We start from the raw sequence: 16,988 nt of genomic DNA, 5'->3' as shown, positions 1-16,988 counted from the left end.
CTCCCCAGAGCCTTGCAGGGCAGCTGCTGGAAACTGAGCCTCAGTTTCCTCATTTGTTAATTGGGGATGATCCCACTCCTCCTACCTCAAGGATTTTCCTGGGCAAAGCTGGACAGGGAACCTGAGAGCACAGGATCTATCCAATATTACTGTTCTGCATCACAGGACACAGGCTCAGAGGGGCAGAGTGGCTTGTGCAGGAACCCAGGCCTTCCCACTCCTGATAACAAGCCTTTTTCATTATACTTTGCTGGTTCCCTTGGGCCCCCATCACATCTTTAGAATGGTGTGTGGGGATGAGGGGGTATGGGGAGGAAGCCTGGCCCAGCCCACTCCACATGGGTGCTGGGAGGGGAGATGAGAGAGACAGGAAGGCACAAGGGGGTGGGCTTGAGGAGTGAGATGCCTGCTGGGGCCTGCTGGGCGGCCAGCCCTCTGGGTCCCAGGCTGGGACCCTTCCCCACAGGAGCTTGCCCCCTCTGGTGAGGCGCTGTCCCTCCCCATTCTCCTGAGAGGCCCCGACACCCATCCCTAGGAGGGTGTTCCCTCACCCAGCAAGTGTGCGGAGCCGCTGCTGAGTTTGGGGGTTCTGCGGGACCAAGAGAAACCAGCACAGTCACTAGAGAAGCTAATTTGCAGACGTGAGATTGGGGGGTGGGAGTAGGAGTGTCTGGGGGAACCTGACTGAGCTGGCACAGGAGCTTTTCCTGGGGGAGACGTGAGAGAGGTCTGAGCAGCAGTTGGGTAGCCGGTAGGCAGGTGCTGATGCCTGTGGTGTCCCTGAGGGAGTGTCTGTGGCGTGCTACTTGGCCAGTCACTGCACAGGACCTCCATGGTTCCTTCCGACTGCCCTCAAGATAGTGCCACGTTGTCCCTGTGTCACAGACGAGGGGCTGTGTACCTCTGTCCCTCCGGAAAAGCGTGACTCTAACCCTCAGGGTCAGACAGCATGTAATGTGTGTGGAACCCTGTGGCTGGTGCAACGGGAGTGGGAAGGGATTGCTGGGGAGTGGTGGCCAGAGACCAGTGACGCAGGTCGGGCTGAGGATACTTCCTACTGCATTGAAGGAGTCCAGAAGGGACAAATCCAGAGGCTGCTGGCTCGGACCTCAATGCCCTCCAGGGACAGCTGAGCCCAGCGCCCTCCTCTCTGCTGGGATGACAGGGGCAGAATGCTCAACCCCTGCTTCATAAGAGTGTGGTAGAACCACTATGAACCTTGGAAGCTGAAAAGAATCTGGATGTGAATGTAGGCCACAAGTTTGAAGGGGGAACCTCACTTAAAGGCAGAGTTATGTGGTACAGACTTGGAGGCAACCTTGGGGAAAGGTCCAGTCTCAGCTCCTCTGCCAGACAAGTCTTCACCTCTCTAAACCAGGAAGTACAGCAGAATGTGGCTTTCCTTCCTTCTGTGCCAAAGGCGGGGACTGGCCTGAGCACCACAGGTCTTGGGCTCTAGTGGGGACAGAGGTTGCGACAGACCTCAGGTCCAGCACACAGTGAGGATGTGGCAGCTGAACTTGGGCCCCAACCATATGGAAACCCAGCCTCCCCAGCTGCTGCTGGTGCGGCAGCATCCGCCAGTCACACCCGGCTTTGGTGCTCTCAGATGGCATCCTGACTGTGGGATGCCGGCCAGGGCAGATGCCAGTCCCCGGGCTGGCTCTGAGAAAGCCAGGGTCCCCATGTCCCCATGGCAGCTAAAAGGGGCAGCAAAGGTGTTTCTGAGCACCCCAACTAAGGGAGGGGGAAGGGTGAGAGCACCCCAGGGCCTTCCTCGCTGACCCGCAGCTGGCAGGTAGGGTGTGGGGGCGGACAGGCCCGCTGCCCCAGGCCCTGTGCTCACCGCCACTCCTCCCTCCCAAGGCCTGCAAGGACTTCTTGGAACTAGCAGAGACACACAGCCGGAAATGGCAGCGTGCATTACAGTATGAGCAAGAACAGCGCATCCACCTGGAAGAGACCATTGAGCAGCTAGCCAAGCAGCACAATAGTCTCGAACGGGCCTTCCGCAGTGCCCCCGGCCGGGCCACCAACCCCACCAAGAGCTTCAGCGAAGGTGAGTGGGTGAGGGCCGCCCAGCCTGGCTAGGTCCCTTGCTCTGGGGCTGCTCAGCCTCTGTCCATCCAACTGGTGCTTCGCCTACTCCTGTCTCTGCCAGCCGGCTCTGCTTACACAGGCCACTAATACACATAGCCCTTGACATGCCCGCATTTGGATGTGCCTATGTGACTTTGTATGTCCCACAGCCACACTCAAAGGGCAATTATCTCCCTGTGTTTAAGTTCTAGTTCTCATAAGAAGAGTCCAGTGAGCCCAACTGGCCCTCTGTGGCAGGGCTGCCCTGGGGTTGGCCTGGGGGTGACAGGTACCCCAGGAAGGGGGTCCTTCAAAGGGAAGCTCGGCCCTAGACAGACTGACTGGCATGTTGAGAGATCAGGGGAGGCTTCCAGAAGTAGGGAGGCCTCTGAGCCAGAGCACCGAGAGGGAAACTCATTCCAGGAAGGGGAGGGAGGGCAGCCACAGCCAGGTTAATGGGGACCAGGTGACTAGAGTGGGGAGGGGGCGAGGGGCAGGGGTAAGGAGCAGGGTCCAAAGTGGAAGTTACCCTTTGGGCTCTGGACTTCCTCAGGCAGTTGAGTTTTCAGAGTTGCAGACTGAGGTGGTGGTTTTACATGTGTCTCTAGGAAGCCTCTTAACTCCCAAAGGAGAGGACAGTGAGGAAGATGAAGATACCGAGTACTTCGATGCCATGGAAGACTCTACATCTTTCATCACGGTGATCACTGAGGCCAAGGAGGACAGGTGGGTTCTCCAGGCAGGGCTGGCTGTCCCTGGAAGGAGCCTCTCCCAGGGTTAGCCTTCCCTGCCTTGTTCTTCTTACCCTCTGTACTCGGGGCTTTCTTTTAAGCCTTGCTCCAAATTATATTTTGGTTAGATTTGTTCTGTTCTTCCTTTGATCCAGAATGCCCAAATAGAGTTTGAATCAGGGTTTAATTTTAAGTGGAGCCGGAGAACAAGGCAGTGGCTGGATCTAGTTCCAGCCGGAGGAGGTGGGGGTTGAGGCTGTGACCCAAGGGCTGGGGCCTAGAAGGCAGTGGCTGCTCATTCTTGCCTCCGGAGCTACACACAGTCCCAGCCACTCCCTCCAGTACATCAGCATTCCAGAACAGACCAGAGATGCAGGAAGTCCCATTTATTTTCTATTTCCAAGCCTTGGTTTCATTTTTTCATAAAAACCTGCTCATTCAGGATGTTTCTGAATACCCAGTAGAATACAGTAGTAACTGGGACGCTGTTGTCAGACTCTGGGGTCCTCAGGAAGTGCCCATGGGTCAGATCGTGCTGGTGCCAGACAAGCAGAGATGTGGGTGGGCAGGCCGAGTCAAAGGGCAGCACCCTGGGGCTTGAACGTAGATTTTGCTCTAATTAGGAGTTCCCTCATTAGGATCTTTTATTCTCATTACATTGCTTCAGGCCCTAACAATAGAAGGCTCGTGAGTCTGGCAGCATTGGGGGCCAGAGAGGAGGCCACTGAGCCCCACCGGTGTCTGCCCCCAACCCCCATGGCCTGGGGAGGAGCTGCCACTCCAAGTCCTGGAACGGTGACCTAACTGACCACAGCCTGTGCTGCTCACTGCCACCTTCCCCCATGGGGCACATCAGAGCCACGGAGTCTCCCGGGCTCACTCACAGGCTGCCCTCAGGCAGGGTGCTCAGCTCCTTGTGGATGAGGAAGTGCAGGCTTTCTAGCAGCCTTACTCCCCGAATCTGTTCTGCTGCCTGCCACATCCCACGCTGCCTTCCATGGATGGACTCCCTGAAGCCCAGTCCAGGGGTCACGGAGGCTGGTAAAAACCCCTGGCTGCTCCTTTTTTTGCATCTGTGGACCAACATGTGTCACCACCTCCCTGTCCTGGTTTCTTCCAGGGGAAGAGCTGTTCGGATCTCTCTAACCCCTTCCGGAGTTTCTGGTCCTATCAACATTGTATTTCCAACTCAGTCACGTTCCATTTTCCAGTAGTATTTTAAAATTTGCTCTCAAAATTAGCTTGGCTTAGCCTTTCTGAATTTCCTTTCACTTTATAACCTAGCATGTCACCCTCTTGGATCCCTCCATGTCCCCACCCACCCCTCCCATACCTGCAGTCCCCAGGGGCCTCGGCTCAGCCTCCTCCTTCCTGCCCCCATCCCAGCCACCTGCCACACCTCAGCCAACAGCCCCAGGCCCCTCTGCTGCCACTCGACCAGCAAGCAGGTGACCCCTGTACTCAACACTCTTCATTGGCTCCCGAGGTTCCCAACATGGCCCCGAGGCCCAAACCAGCCCCTTCCCTGGTGGTGCAGCTACTCTGGACATCAGGCAGAGGACTCTGGGCATCAGGCAGGTCCTCTGCCAAGGTGGCCCCTGGTCCCCTTCCTCTTCCCCCAGCGACCAATAAATCCTTCCCATTCCCTGAGGCCCTGACTGCCAAGTACCTGTCCCCTGCCCCAGTTGGCCCAGGTCACCCCTCCTTGGGGCTCCCTCAGAGCCTGGGCCCCTTGGCCATAGCGCCCCCTGCTGCTCTGGCCAACCATCCCTCCACAAGCACTCAGACACAGGGATGCATCTGATCCACGTCCTGCCCTTCTGGAATCCCAGTCTAGTGCAGGAATCAGACCAGGAGAGAGTGAGGACACAGTGGGGTCTTGTCTGTGACAGAGAGCGCCCACAGGGCCCTAGGAGGCTCTGCCAGAGGATATAGCCATCCCCAGCGTCATCTGGGTCCTGGGTCAGCCAGTTCCAGGAGGGGGTTGTGTACAGGGACCTCACGGGACTTTGCTTGAGCAGCTGTTCCCACAGGGCATCAGTGGGTGGGAGCCCCTCCAAATTGCTGCCCTGGGCCTCTCAGCCCAGCTGAATGTCCCAAACTGGAGATGCCCCACTGGAGAAGCAGCCTTGGGGTGGCTGCCCCTGGCACCTCACCGGAGGTGTCTGCACAGAAGGTGGCCATGTCCCTAGGAGGCCTCAGGATTTATAAATAACTTGCCTCCCCTTTTGTGTTCCCTGCAGAAAAGCTGAGGGTGGAACCACAGGCTCAGTGGACTGGACGTCATCAGACAATGTGAGTGAGAGGGAGAGACCCCAAGGGTGGCTGGAGGGCAGGCTGACACTTTGGGCTCAGGGCCGCTGGGGCGGGCTTGGTGCCCTGGCTGCCTTCCCTCTGCTTCAGGTGGAGCCAGCCTGGCCCTTTGCCAACCATATGCCAGTGGCCAGCTCCGTCCTCTAACCGCACTGGGGTTAGTGAGGGCCAGGGCGGGAGGGCTGAAGGGGCATGCTGGCCTCCACTGATAGGTACATTCTGCCTCTCTGGCAGGTGCTAGATGGTGCCTCACTTGTGCCCAAGGGCCCCCCCAAAGTCAAGAGACGTGTCCGCATCCCTGACAAACCCAACTACAGCCTTAATCTCTGGAGCATCATGAAGAACTGCATCGGCCGGGAGCTCTCCAAGATCCCCATGCCGGTAGGGGGCTGGGGCAGGGCAGCCTCAGTGGGTCCTGGTAGGCTCTCTTCTCTGCGTGGATGGAAAGTAATGGCCTGTGTGAAGGGCAAGTGGCGCTGGGTGTCATTTTCTTGATGATACCCAAGGAGCATGTAACAAATTATCAAATTGTGTTCAAGGACATTGCCAAAATCCCCCCAACAGCAGAGGTCTCAGGCTCTGAGGGAAGGAGCTAAGGAGTGATGTAGGGACCTCCAGAGTGCCTCTGCACCTGACAGAGCCTCACGATGTCCTGACTGTCCTGACCTCATAGACAAGGGGGTGGCAGGATTGGGCCGTGTGTATGGACGGGTAGGCCCCCCTCTGTGCTGGGATCTGTCCCTGGCACCTACACCATCCTCGTGCCACCGGGCTGTGATGGCATCTCCAGGAGGAAGAGTTTGGGGGTTCTGGGCCAGACTTGGTTTCACTGTGTGCGCCGGGACAAACCCCTTACATCTCTGGCCTCTGTGTCCACATCTGCAAAGTGGGGAGAATAACAGCACCCACATAACAGTGTTTGGGAGGATGAAAGGAGAGAACACAGGGAAGACTGGCTGTGCCCAATGGCTGGCCAAAGGTCGCAGCCCAGCATCACAAGGAGTGAGCAACCCTGCCATGTCTGAGGCCAGGTTGGAGGGCAGGGGCATCCACAGGAGCTTTCAACAGAACACTTGCATAATAGCTCAGAATAAGAGGGAAAACCCACAATCTGTTCATTCGTTCATTCACTCACTCACTCACTACCTGATTCTATGACTCAGTGCTCAACAAGTCAGAAACCCTGGCCTTTATGGCATTTACATTCTAGGACGGGAGAGTGACAGTAACCATCATGAAAGGGTACGAGGTACAGCAGGTCAGAAAGTGGTGAGGCTGTGGAGGAAACCGAGGCAGGAGGCACTGGGGAGGTGAGTGCATGGAGCCGCTGCCGTAGACAGGGTCATCAGAGGAACCTCACTGTGAAGGTGCCATCTGAGCAGCAGTCTGCGAACATCTGAGGAAGGCAAGGGTGCCGTGCCCACCCCAGGTCTGTGCCGGAAGCAGTGGCCTGACCGCCCGCCCGCCCGCCCGCAGGTCAACTTTAATGAGCCCCTGTCTATGCTCCAGCGGCTGACAGAGGACCTGGAGTACCACCACCTGCTGGACAAGGCGGTGCACTGCACCAGCTCGGTGGAGCAGATGTGCCTGGTGGCCGCCTTCTCCGTGTCCTCCTACTCCACCACGGTGCACCGCATCGCCAAGCCCTTCAACCCCATGCTGGGGGAGACCTTTGAGCTGGACCGCCTCGATGATATGGGCCTGCGCTCCCTCTGCGAGCAGGTGAGGCCCACTCACACTCCACCCGAGCTGCTCCTGCCAGGCCTGGGGGGCAGGGCGAGACGAATGGGACCGGCTTCTGACCCCAACGTGCCGGTGCCCACGGGGCCAAACCAAGGTCCAGGCAGAAGGCGGGCCTCCTGCAACAGGGGCAGGTCCAGGAACGTGCCATCCCAACAGGCCTCCCAGAGACACCTTGGTAAGGACAGAGTCAGGGCTGGTGTGCCGGAAAGAGGATGTTCCCCCTCCCAGCCAGGAGCCATGTGGCAGCCGTCGAGGGACAATGTGCGAGGGTGCTCTTAGGGAGTCCCGGTGGGCTAGAGTGGGGAAGGTGGCAGGCAAGAGAAGCCTGCACCCTGTGGGGCCCCTGGTCAGGGACGGTGCAGGTCTGGGGTGTGAGGAGCTTCTGGGGCGCAGGGGTCCTGTCCTGGGCGTGGTGGGGGTGGGGGGGACAGAGGTCAGCTCGCTTCCATCCCTTCTCCAAGCCTTCCCCGCAGAGATGTGTATTCTCCCCACAGAGCAGAGCCAAAACCGGGCCCTGCGGTCTGGGAACCTCAGCAGTAGCACCTCAGCCTTTGGCACCCTTGTCTGAAGAGGGGTGGTTCTCTTGGTCCCTCCCTGGTGCTGGGAGGACCCAGGCAAGTGCTGTGTAAAGGCACCCAAAATAGAGCTTCCTGCTTGGGCTGCTGAATGTTAGTGGTGTGCCAAGCACTGTTCTGGGATTACGGTCTGGTGGCTAGTTTAAAATGCGCATTCTGGCTGCAGTGTAGCCCTACAGGAGGCGGTTGTGGTGGCCACACCAGGGGGAAGCGGGAGGGCAGAGCACAGGCATGCTTAGAAAGTAGAGCTGGAGACTGGCTCATGCTTTGGATGTGGGGAGACAGGGCATGGGAGCGAGGGAGGCAAGGGAAGGCAGCAAGAATGACCCCAGCGTTCTTGGCCTGAACTACTAAGTGAACACATTTCTTCACTCAGTAGAGTTGACGAAGTGCCCACAGTGTACCAGGTGCTATATAGGCTGCTGGGAAGTGAGCAGATGGGGCACCTGTTCTCATGAGGGGGGAGGGAAGGATAGGACTGTGTACATCAGATGGTTCTGGCTCCTTTAGAAAGCCAGCTGAGGCACAGAGGGAGAAAGGCACACAGGTCAGAGAGGAAGCAGGGGGGCAGCCAGAGGTCTCTGCTTCCACTCCATGTGGCAGGTGGAGGAATCATGACACCTGACTTGTTTTATGGGGTCCCCCTGGGTACAGCAGAGAGTGAAGCCCGAAGAGGCTTTGTGCCACCCACTGTGGCCTGGTGAGGGGGAGGGATGGATTCTAGATGCATTTGCTAAGAATTAGAGGAGGAACACAAGAAAGAGGGCCAGGGAGGACTCCAGAGAATTTGGTGTGAGCAGCTGTTAAGACTAGATCATTGTGGGGTGCCTGGGTGGCTCAGTTGGTTAAGCCCCCGACTTTGGCTCAGGTCATGATCTCGCAGTTCGTGAGTTCAAATCCCACGTCGGGCTCTGTGCTGACAGCTCAGAGCCTGGAGCCTGCTTCAGATTGTGTCTCCCTCTCTCTCTGCCCCTCCCCTGCTAATTCTCTCTCTCTCTCTCTCTCTCTCTCTCAAAAATAAACATTAAAAAAAAAAAGACTCTATCATTGGCCTGCAGGAAGCCATGACACAGAGTTCCAGGGCCAGCCCCTTGGGGGTCACGTCCCTGAGTTTGCCAGTGGGGTAGGTTTTAGGGCATGTGGGGCCCTGACTATAGGTGACAAGGAGTGGTTGGCAGGTTTGGCCTGTGCTTCTGAGACTAGAAACGAAGTGAGTGCCACTTACAGTGACAGGAGACAATGAGAGATGCAGGCGGGCATGTCAGGAGCTCTGGTCAGTCCAAACAGCCACCTGAGTGGAGGTGTCCAGCGGGCAGCCAGGCTGCGAGGCAGGAGCCTGAGGCCATGACACAGTGACAAAGTGCCCTAGGAAGTGAGAAGCCTGGGAGAGGCTGAGCCCAAGCAGCCTGCGACCAAAGGAACCACAGAAATGAGGAAAAACAAACAAGGGGAAGTTGATGGGGGTGTCCTGGCAGGTGGGACAGACATCAGGGGCACCCTGGTGTCTGTGAGAGGAAGGTGGAGGTTCTGGGGGCCCCATGTGGGTGTGCACAGCTGGCTGCACTGCCCTCCAGGCCCGGGGCAGGACACGGACATGGACTCCCATGACGGAGCATGCTGGCCAGGAGGGAGGCTGGGTCCAACTCTGCCCCTCAGCTGAAATGGCTTCCCCAGCCTGGGCCTCCTGTGTAACATGGCACACTGGTAGAGGCTCCCCTTTGCAGGCAAGTGGGGAGGCTAACTAGAAAGTGGGCACAGAAGCCTTCGGGAGAGCATCATACTTCACTTCCTAGCCCTCGGCACAGCCTGTCACAGGTGCGTCCTTGAGGCCAGGCTTTGTCATCACCCCATTTCATAGCCCGAGTCCAGCATAGAGATGCCTCAGCCCTCTTCTCTCGACCACAGCAAGGCCAGGACAGCCACCCAAGCTGGTCCCACTGCCACACCCTTGCTCTTCCACTCAGAGCACCATCCTTCCCAGCGGCTGCTATAGGTTTGTGGCCCGTAGAGGAGCAGCCAGGCCTGCTCCCAGGGCCATGGAGCCGTTCCTGCCGAGCACAGGGCAGGCTGTCCCTGCCGGCTGGTTGGGGGGCAGGCCTGGGCCCATGTCAGCAGACACTCATGTCCTGTGGGTCTGGTCTCAGGTGAGCCACCACCCACCATCAGCCGCCCACTACGTGTTCTCCAAGCATGGCTGGAGCCTCTGGCAGGAGATCACCATCTCCAGCAAGTTCCGGGGAAAATACCTCTCCATCATGCCGCTAGGTGAGCTAGAGCCCTGTGCTCTCCCAGGACAGAAAGACATTCTGGATAAGGGGGAGGGTTTTGCCAACCCAGAAGTCATCTTGGGCCTCTAGGAGTGACATTAGTCTCTCTGCAAGTCTGCTCCCCACCTCCCCAAGCTTCCTGGATGCCTCCCTGGCCTATGTCCTGTCCCCAGTCTACATGAATACTGCTTCCACTTGTCAGGACCCTGGGACTGTGGGCAGGCAGGCTGGCTGGGGCCTAGCATGACAAGCCCTGACCTCTGACCCTGTATCTGGCCTCCAGGTGCCATCCACTTAGAATTCCAGGCCAGTGGGAATCACTACGTGTGGAGGAAGAGCACCTCGACTGTGCATAACATCATCGTGGGCAAGCTCTGGATCGACCAGGTCAGGGGGTGCCCTCAGGGAGGGGGTGTGTGGCCCGGAGTTGGGCCGCTGACCACTACCGTCACTCACCAGACAGGGGATATCGAGATTGTGAACCATAAGACCAAGGACCGGTGCCAGCTGAAGTTCTTGCCCTACAGCTACTTCTCCAAAGAGGTCGCCCGGAAGGTAAGCAAGGCTGCCCCTCAGGGTCCCAGGGGTCTGGAGCGGGGGGAAGTGCAGGCCTATGCCAGAGTGCCAATGTCCACAGGTAACAGGAGTGGTGAGTGACAGCCAAGGCAAAGCCCACTACGTGCTGTCAGGTTCGTGGGATGAACAGATGGAGTGCGCCAAGATCGTGCAAAGCAGCCCCAGCAGCCCCGGCTCGGATGGGAAGCAGAAGACAGTGTACCAGACACTGCCAGCCAAGCTGCTGTGGAAGAAGTACCCGCTGCCGTGAGTGGGGCTGCAGGGCTGGCGAAGAGCACAGGGGGAGGGGGAGACGGAGGCAGGGGACCCTGCTCGGCCAGACAAGAAGTGAGCAGCGGGCCCTGGGGTTGGGAAGATTCTGTCCGCATGGAGGCAGAGACCTTGTTGTGTGCCTGGCATCCCAGGGTGGGAGCCAGACACCCAACTGTAAGTAAGCGTGACAGTCTCGGGTGGTAGCGAGTCCTATGCAGAGACCTTAAGCAGACTGATAAGCACAGAGTCCCCACACTCCAAGGAATGAAAACCAAATGTGAAAATAAGTACAAGAAATAGAAAACTATAAAAAGCGGTACAGCAGATTCCAAAGAGCACAAAACAGAAACTCTACAAAGGAAAAATTAAGTAACTGAATTTGAGAACTCCATTGGGAAGGCCTAACAGAATCCATCAACTGAACCCAGGTCAGAAGAAATAAACACTGCAGACAGACAAAGCCTGGCAAAGACAAGAAGCTAACGGAGAAAGCTTACCACGTTGTGACCCGGAGTGAGTCCCTGGAGCAGCATCACCAGCAGCCCAGGAGCCCGTAAGAGTGCAGAGTGTCAGGAAGATCCCCAGGGCAGCTGTGTGCCTGTCACGTTGGAGAGCAGGGTCTAACATCCTTCTAGTTAGAGTCCGGAAGGAAAGGGACCATATCTGAAGAGCAAACATCAGAGAATTTTCCACACCAAATCCACACAGTGGAACTGTTGACACTAAATCAAAGAGGAAATATTAAGCAGCCAGATTTGAAGAAGACATGTATTACTTTCTGAGGGACAGACAGACAGCTCTGTCCTCCTCAGCAATAGTGGAAGCTTGAAGACAGTCAAACAACATCTTCCGCGTGCAGGAAGACTCCCCGCCAGCCTAGAATCCTACACCCAGCAAGAACACCTTTACAAAATGAAACTGAAATAGGCACTTTCAGACTATGACTGAAACTCCTTTCGCCACCAGCAGGCCTGTATTAAAGGATATGCCTCCTGCAGAAGGAAAGTGATCCCCGAGGGAAGATCTGAGATGTATGAATGAAGAACAAAAACTATGTGAACCTAAGTCAACAGTAAATAAGAACAGCGATGTCTTGTGGGGTTTAGAATCTAAACAAAAAAATACAACTGTGTGATCGCATAAGTAGGAAGCGGGAAACTTCTCAAAGGCCTTTCTGTTACGCAAGGAGGGCAAGATGCACATGAACTTTTGGCTGTGTGAAGTACGCATATTGTAATTCCTACAATAACCACTAAAATAATGTTTACTTGGAATCCAGAAGGAAAAGAATGAAAGAAAAATGGAAAGGAGAGAGAAATAGTTAAATAGTGGAGATAAATTTCCCAGAATAAAAACAAAGAGATGGGAGACCTTGGGTTGCAGAGTTAGTAGAGTTTCAGAGAGAAGAGAGAAAGAAAAGCTTTCACCTCGACCACACTATAGTGAAATTTAAGAATACCAAGGAGAAAATTCTCATAGCTCCCAGAGAGGAGTACAAGAAGATTGCAGTCAAGGATGAAGAATCAGATTGACATCAGATCTTTCTTTAAAAAAATGTTTTTATTATTTTTTGAGAGAGACAGAGCATGAGCAGGGGAAGGGCGGAGAGAGAGAGACACAGAATCCAAAACAGGCTCCAGGCTCTGAGCTGTCAGCACAGAGCTCGATGTGGGACTCAAACCCACAAACTGTGAGACCATGACCTGAGCTGAAGTCAGACATGTATTACTTTCTGTGAAGTACACATGTGAAGTACTTCCTACATTTGTAATTCCTACAATAACCACTAAAATAACGTCTAATTGGAATCCCAGAAGGAAAAGAATGAAAGAAAAATGGAAAGGAGAAATAGTTAGACCCTGCTCTCCAACTGAGCACCTGGGAGCCCTGACATCAGATCTTTCAATAACCAATATTTGGAGTAATATTTTCAAGGTAATGAAGATGAAAAAATTAAAAGGTTAGGATTTTTAACCAACCAAGCTATCATTTAAATATGACGACATAAAAAAAAGTCATCAAGCAAACAGCCTCAGAAGGTTTGCCACACAAAACGCACAATAAAAAAGGTATTAGACATAGTACTTTAAAAGGGGGAGAAAAAAGTCCAGACGTTGCTGCAACAGACACATGAAGTAAAAGCTGTGGTTTTTTTTTTTTAACAATTACTAAGACCAAAGAAAAAGAGAAAATATTCCCATAATAATCCAGAACTTAAGATGTAGATAATGTTGACATGACAGGGTTTGAGGAGAGTTGAAAAGGAGGCTGAGGGATATGAAGGAATGCTGAGTTCTTATTGGAAGGAAGAGACAAATATAAGATGTTTCAAATAGTAAGAAAAGACTAAAAAGAAAAAGTACAAATAAGAACAGTATATCAACACAGTGGGAATAGGCCCAAGCATAACAAATATAAATAGATGACACTCACCAGTCAAAAAGCAAAATACTGATTGAGTGGATTTTTAAAATCCAGATACATGCATCTTCTAAGAGATGTCAAAGACAAAAATGTGCAAAGGTTGAAAGTAAAAGATTGACATATCATGGAAACACTCACCAAAAAAGCTACAATAACTATCTTCAAATCAGACAAAATAGACTTTAATAAGAAAAAGACATTATTAGGGATGGAAGAGTTGCTGCATGATAAAAGTCTGAGTTCTTCAAGAAGATCTAAGAGTTCCATTATGCGGGCAATGAAACAGCTTCAAAAATATACAAGCATGAATTGATAGTAAAGGGAGAAATTGATAAATCCATCACTGTGGTGGGAGACAGAGAGATTTCAATACACCCCTCTCATTTGTTGATCGGTCGGCAGTGGGGGAGCCAACAAGGGTCTGCAGGAGATCAAAACAACACAGGATGCCAACATACTTGCAGGTGCAACAATCAGAGAACATACTTTTTACCCTAGTAGACATGGAGTGTAGGCAAAAGTCAATCATGTACTGAACCCTAAAGAAAGACTCAACAAAATCATAGGTAGTGTACAGACCACATCTATGATAAGACGGTAAGTCAGAAGTTATGAACAAGGTGACAAAAAGCCCCACAGTGTTTGGAAAAAGTCTCCACATGTTTGGAAAAACTTGTTACGCTGCTAAATAATGCATGGGTAAAATAATAAATTAGAATGGGAATTCTAAAATACCTATAATTGAGAATGAAGAGATATCAAAACTGGCTGGATGTAACAAAGGCAACGCCGCAAAGGAAATGGATTGCCTTAAATAGGCACGTAAGTGCATTAATTTTGAGACTTTCTTTTCTGAGTTTCTAATTGAAGAAATTAAAGAAAGTTCAACATACAAAACCAAAGAAAGAAGAAAACAGACTTTAAAAATAAGAGCAGAGGGGTGCCTGGGTGGCTCAGTCAGTTAAGCATCTGACTTCAGCTCAGGTCATGATCTCACGGTTCTCGAGTTCGAGCCCCACGTCGGGCTCTGTGCTGACAACTCAGAGCCTGAAGCCTGCTTCAGATTCTGTGTCTCCCTCTCTCTCACCCTCCCCTGTTCACACTCTGTCTCTCTCTCTCTCTCTCAAAAATAAACATTAAATTTTTTTTTAAATAAGAGCAGAGATTAATGAAATAGAAAAAAATAAAATAGAGTTTAAAAAGCCAAAATTTGATTCTTTGGGGGGAAAAAAACTGACAGAAAACTACTGGCAAGACTAATGAAGAGAGAGTATAGAAATAAACATTATTTTTTAATGTTTATTTATTTTTGAGAAAGAGAACATGAGCAGGGGAGGGGCAGAGAGAGAGGGGGAGAGAGGATCTGAAGTGGGCTCCGCAGTGCTAGAGCCTGATGCAGAACTCAAACTCATGAACCGTGCAATCATGACCTGAGTTGAAATCGGATACTTAACCTACTGAGCCACCCAGGTGCTCCTAGAAATAAATATTAAAAAAGGCTTTAATAAGACATATAAAGTACAAAGAGATCATTAAAATTCAGAAGCACAAATTAGAAAAATAAGAACTGAGTCTAGAAGAAATAAAAAGCCATGAGTAGTCCTATAATAATTAAAGAAACTGAAGCAGTAATTTAAAAATCCCCACAAGGAAAACACAAAGCCCAGATAATTCTGGAGGTGAATTCTACCAAGTTTTCCAGAAATATATTATCCTAGTATTGTATAAAAATCTTCCAGATCAAAGGAAAAGAAGAAATGTTCCCCCTTTCTTATACTGTGAGGCCAGGATAACACTGATGTTGAACTAAGCAAGAAGAGTAGTAAGAAAATTAAAGTTCTGCCCTATTTCACTCATGAATATATCAGCAAAATTCCAAAACAAGACATCAAAAAAATCCAATCCAACAGTGTATAAAAAAGAAAACAATCAGTCCTGTTGAGTTAATCCTAGGCATGCAAGGATGATTTTATATTAGAAAATCTACAAATTAATTCATCACATTAACAAATCTCATTAAGAAAAAAATGTTTTTTTTATTTTAAAAAGGGGCGCCTCTGTGGCTCAGTCGGTCAGATGTCCGACTCTTGATTTTGGCTCAGGTCATGATCTCACAGTCATGAGATCAACCCCCACATCGGCCTCCACACTGAGTGTGGAGCCTGCTTAAGATTCTCTCTCTCTCTTTGGGCGCCTGGGTGGCTCAGATGGTTAAGTGTCTGACTTTGGCAGGTCATGATCTAATGGTTCATAAGTTCGTGCTTTATGTCAGGCTCTGTTCTGACAGCTCAGAGCCTAGAGCCTGCTTCAGATTCTGTCTCCCTCTCTCTCTGCCCCTCCCCCACTCACACTTTGTGTTTCTCTTTCTCAAAAATAAACATTGAAAAATAAAATTAAAAAAATATATATTCTCTATCCCTCTTCCTCTGCCCCTCCCTGGGCTCATTCTCATTCTCTCTCTCTCTCTCTCTCAAAAAAAAAAAAAAAAAAAAAAAAACAATCTCCGTAGATTCAGAAAAAGCATTTTAGGTATCTTAGTATAAGGTTAATATGCAAAAGTCAATTGCATTTCTATACACTAAAAGAAAACAACTAGAAAATACAATTTTTTTTTTTAAATTTTTTTTTTCAACGTTTATTTATTTTTGGGACAGAGAGAGACAGAGCATGAACGGGGGAGGGGCAGAGAGAGAGGGAGACACAGAATCGGAAACAGGCTCCAGGCTCTGAGCCATCAGCCCAGAGCCCGACGCGGGGCTCGAACTCACGGACCGCGAGATCGTGACCTGGCTGAAGTCGGACGCTCAACCGACTGCGCCACCCAGGCGCCCCTAGAAAATACAATTTAAGAGAAGACAATTATAGGGGCACCTGGGTGGCTCAGTTGGTTGGGTATCCAACTTCAGCTTGGGTCATGATCTCACAGTTTGTGAGTTCGAGCCCCGTGTCAGGCTCTGTAATGACAGCTCAGAGCCTGGAGCCTGCTTCGGATTCTGTGTCTCCCTCTCTCTCTCTGCCCCTCCGTTGCTTGGGCTCTCTCTCTCTCTCTCTCAAAAATAAACATTAAAAATTTTTTTTAAAAAAGAGAAGATAATTATATCAGAGAACATCAAGGACCTTGTAATGAATCTTATATTCAAGATCTCTATAGGGAAAATTATAAAACTTTACTGAGATATCAAAAAAAAGAGCTAAATCAATGGATAAAGATACAGTGTTCATAAACAGAAAGACTTAGTATTACAAAGACATCAGTATCTAAAGAGTAGATCAAACAAAATTGCAATGGTGATTTTCACTGCTTGATATTATCATTTTTAAATTTATACTTAAGAATAAAGGGCCAGAACATTTCTAAACAAGAACAACAGAGAAATAAGGACTAGCCCTACTAGACATCAAGACTTACTTTGAAACCGGAATAGAACAGTGAGCCTGGAAACGGACCCATGGATGTATGTATCTTTGGTGTATAACAAAAGTAACATGGCATCGTGTGGAAAGATGGCACTGTTCACTGAAGGAGGTTGGGGAGATGGTTACCCTTATGTAAAAAGATTAACTGAATCTCTCCCTTACATTGTAACAGAAATTGACTCAAGGTAAAGGTCTTACAAAAAGTATTAAGCTTAACTTGCTGTTAAGCAAGAGGTTAAACTCTAAGGGAAAATATAGATGAATATCTTTTAGACCTTAAGGAAATACATCTTAAGACACAGAACAGTATTTATGCATTCAACTATATTAAAATATTTTTTTCATTAAATTTTGCTTCAACAACGTGGATGGAACTAAAGTGTATTATGCTAAGTGAAATTAGTCAGAGAAAGACAAATATCATATGACTTCACTCATATGTGGAATTTAAGATACAAAATAGACAAACATAAGGGAAGGGAAGCAAAAATAATATAAAAACAGGGAGGGGGACAAACCATAAGAGACTCTTAAATACAGAGAACAAACTGAGGGTTGCTGGAGGGGTTGTTGGTGGGGGGATGGGCTAAATGGGCAAGAGGCATTAAGGA

The 16,988-nt window shown here is 51.0% G+C and overlaps 1 protein-coding gene across 3 annotated transcripts in view; it reads left to right on the top strand.

Annotated features, from left to right (window-relative positions):
- The window catches only part of OSBP2 (oxysterol binding protein 2), a 181,364-nt gene that overhangs the window by 159,489 nt on the left and 4,887 nt on the right, over positions 1-16,988 (top strand). For all 3 annotated transcript variants that reach the window (XM_086682055.1, XM_086682056.1, XM_086682057.1), the window contains 9 exons: positions 1,867-2,059; positions 2,688-2,805; positions 5,054-5,105; positions 5,358-5,504; positions 6,600-6,845; positions 9,586-9,706; positions 9,992-10,095; positions 10,168-10,263; positions 10,346-10,530. In XM_086682055.1, the coding sequence (XP_086538181.1) occupies positions 1,867-2,059; positions 2,688-2,805; positions 5,054-5,105; positions 5,358-5,504; positions 6,600-6,845; positions 9,586-9,706; positions 9,992-10,095; positions 10,168-10,263; positions 10,346-10,530 (1,262 nt within the window). The remainder of the gene's footprint in view (positions 1-1,866; positions 2,060-2,687; positions 2,806-5,053; positions 5,106-5,357; positions 5,505-6,599; positions 6,846-9,585; positions 9,707-9,991; positions 10,096-10,167; positions 10,264-10,345; positions 10,531-16,988) is intronic.

This window comes from Puma concolor, chromosome D3, assembly GCF_028749965.1.
Source record: "Puma concolor isolate L17-30 chromosome D3, mPumCon1.1.hap2, whole genome shotgun sequence".
In the NCBI taxonomy this organism is placed as follows: domain Eukaryota; kingdom Metazoa; phylum Chordata; class Mammalia; order Carnivora; family Felidae; genus Puma; species Puma concolor.
Note: the sequence above shows the minus strand (reverse complement) of the source record. Positions and strands in the feature narration are given on the sequence as shown.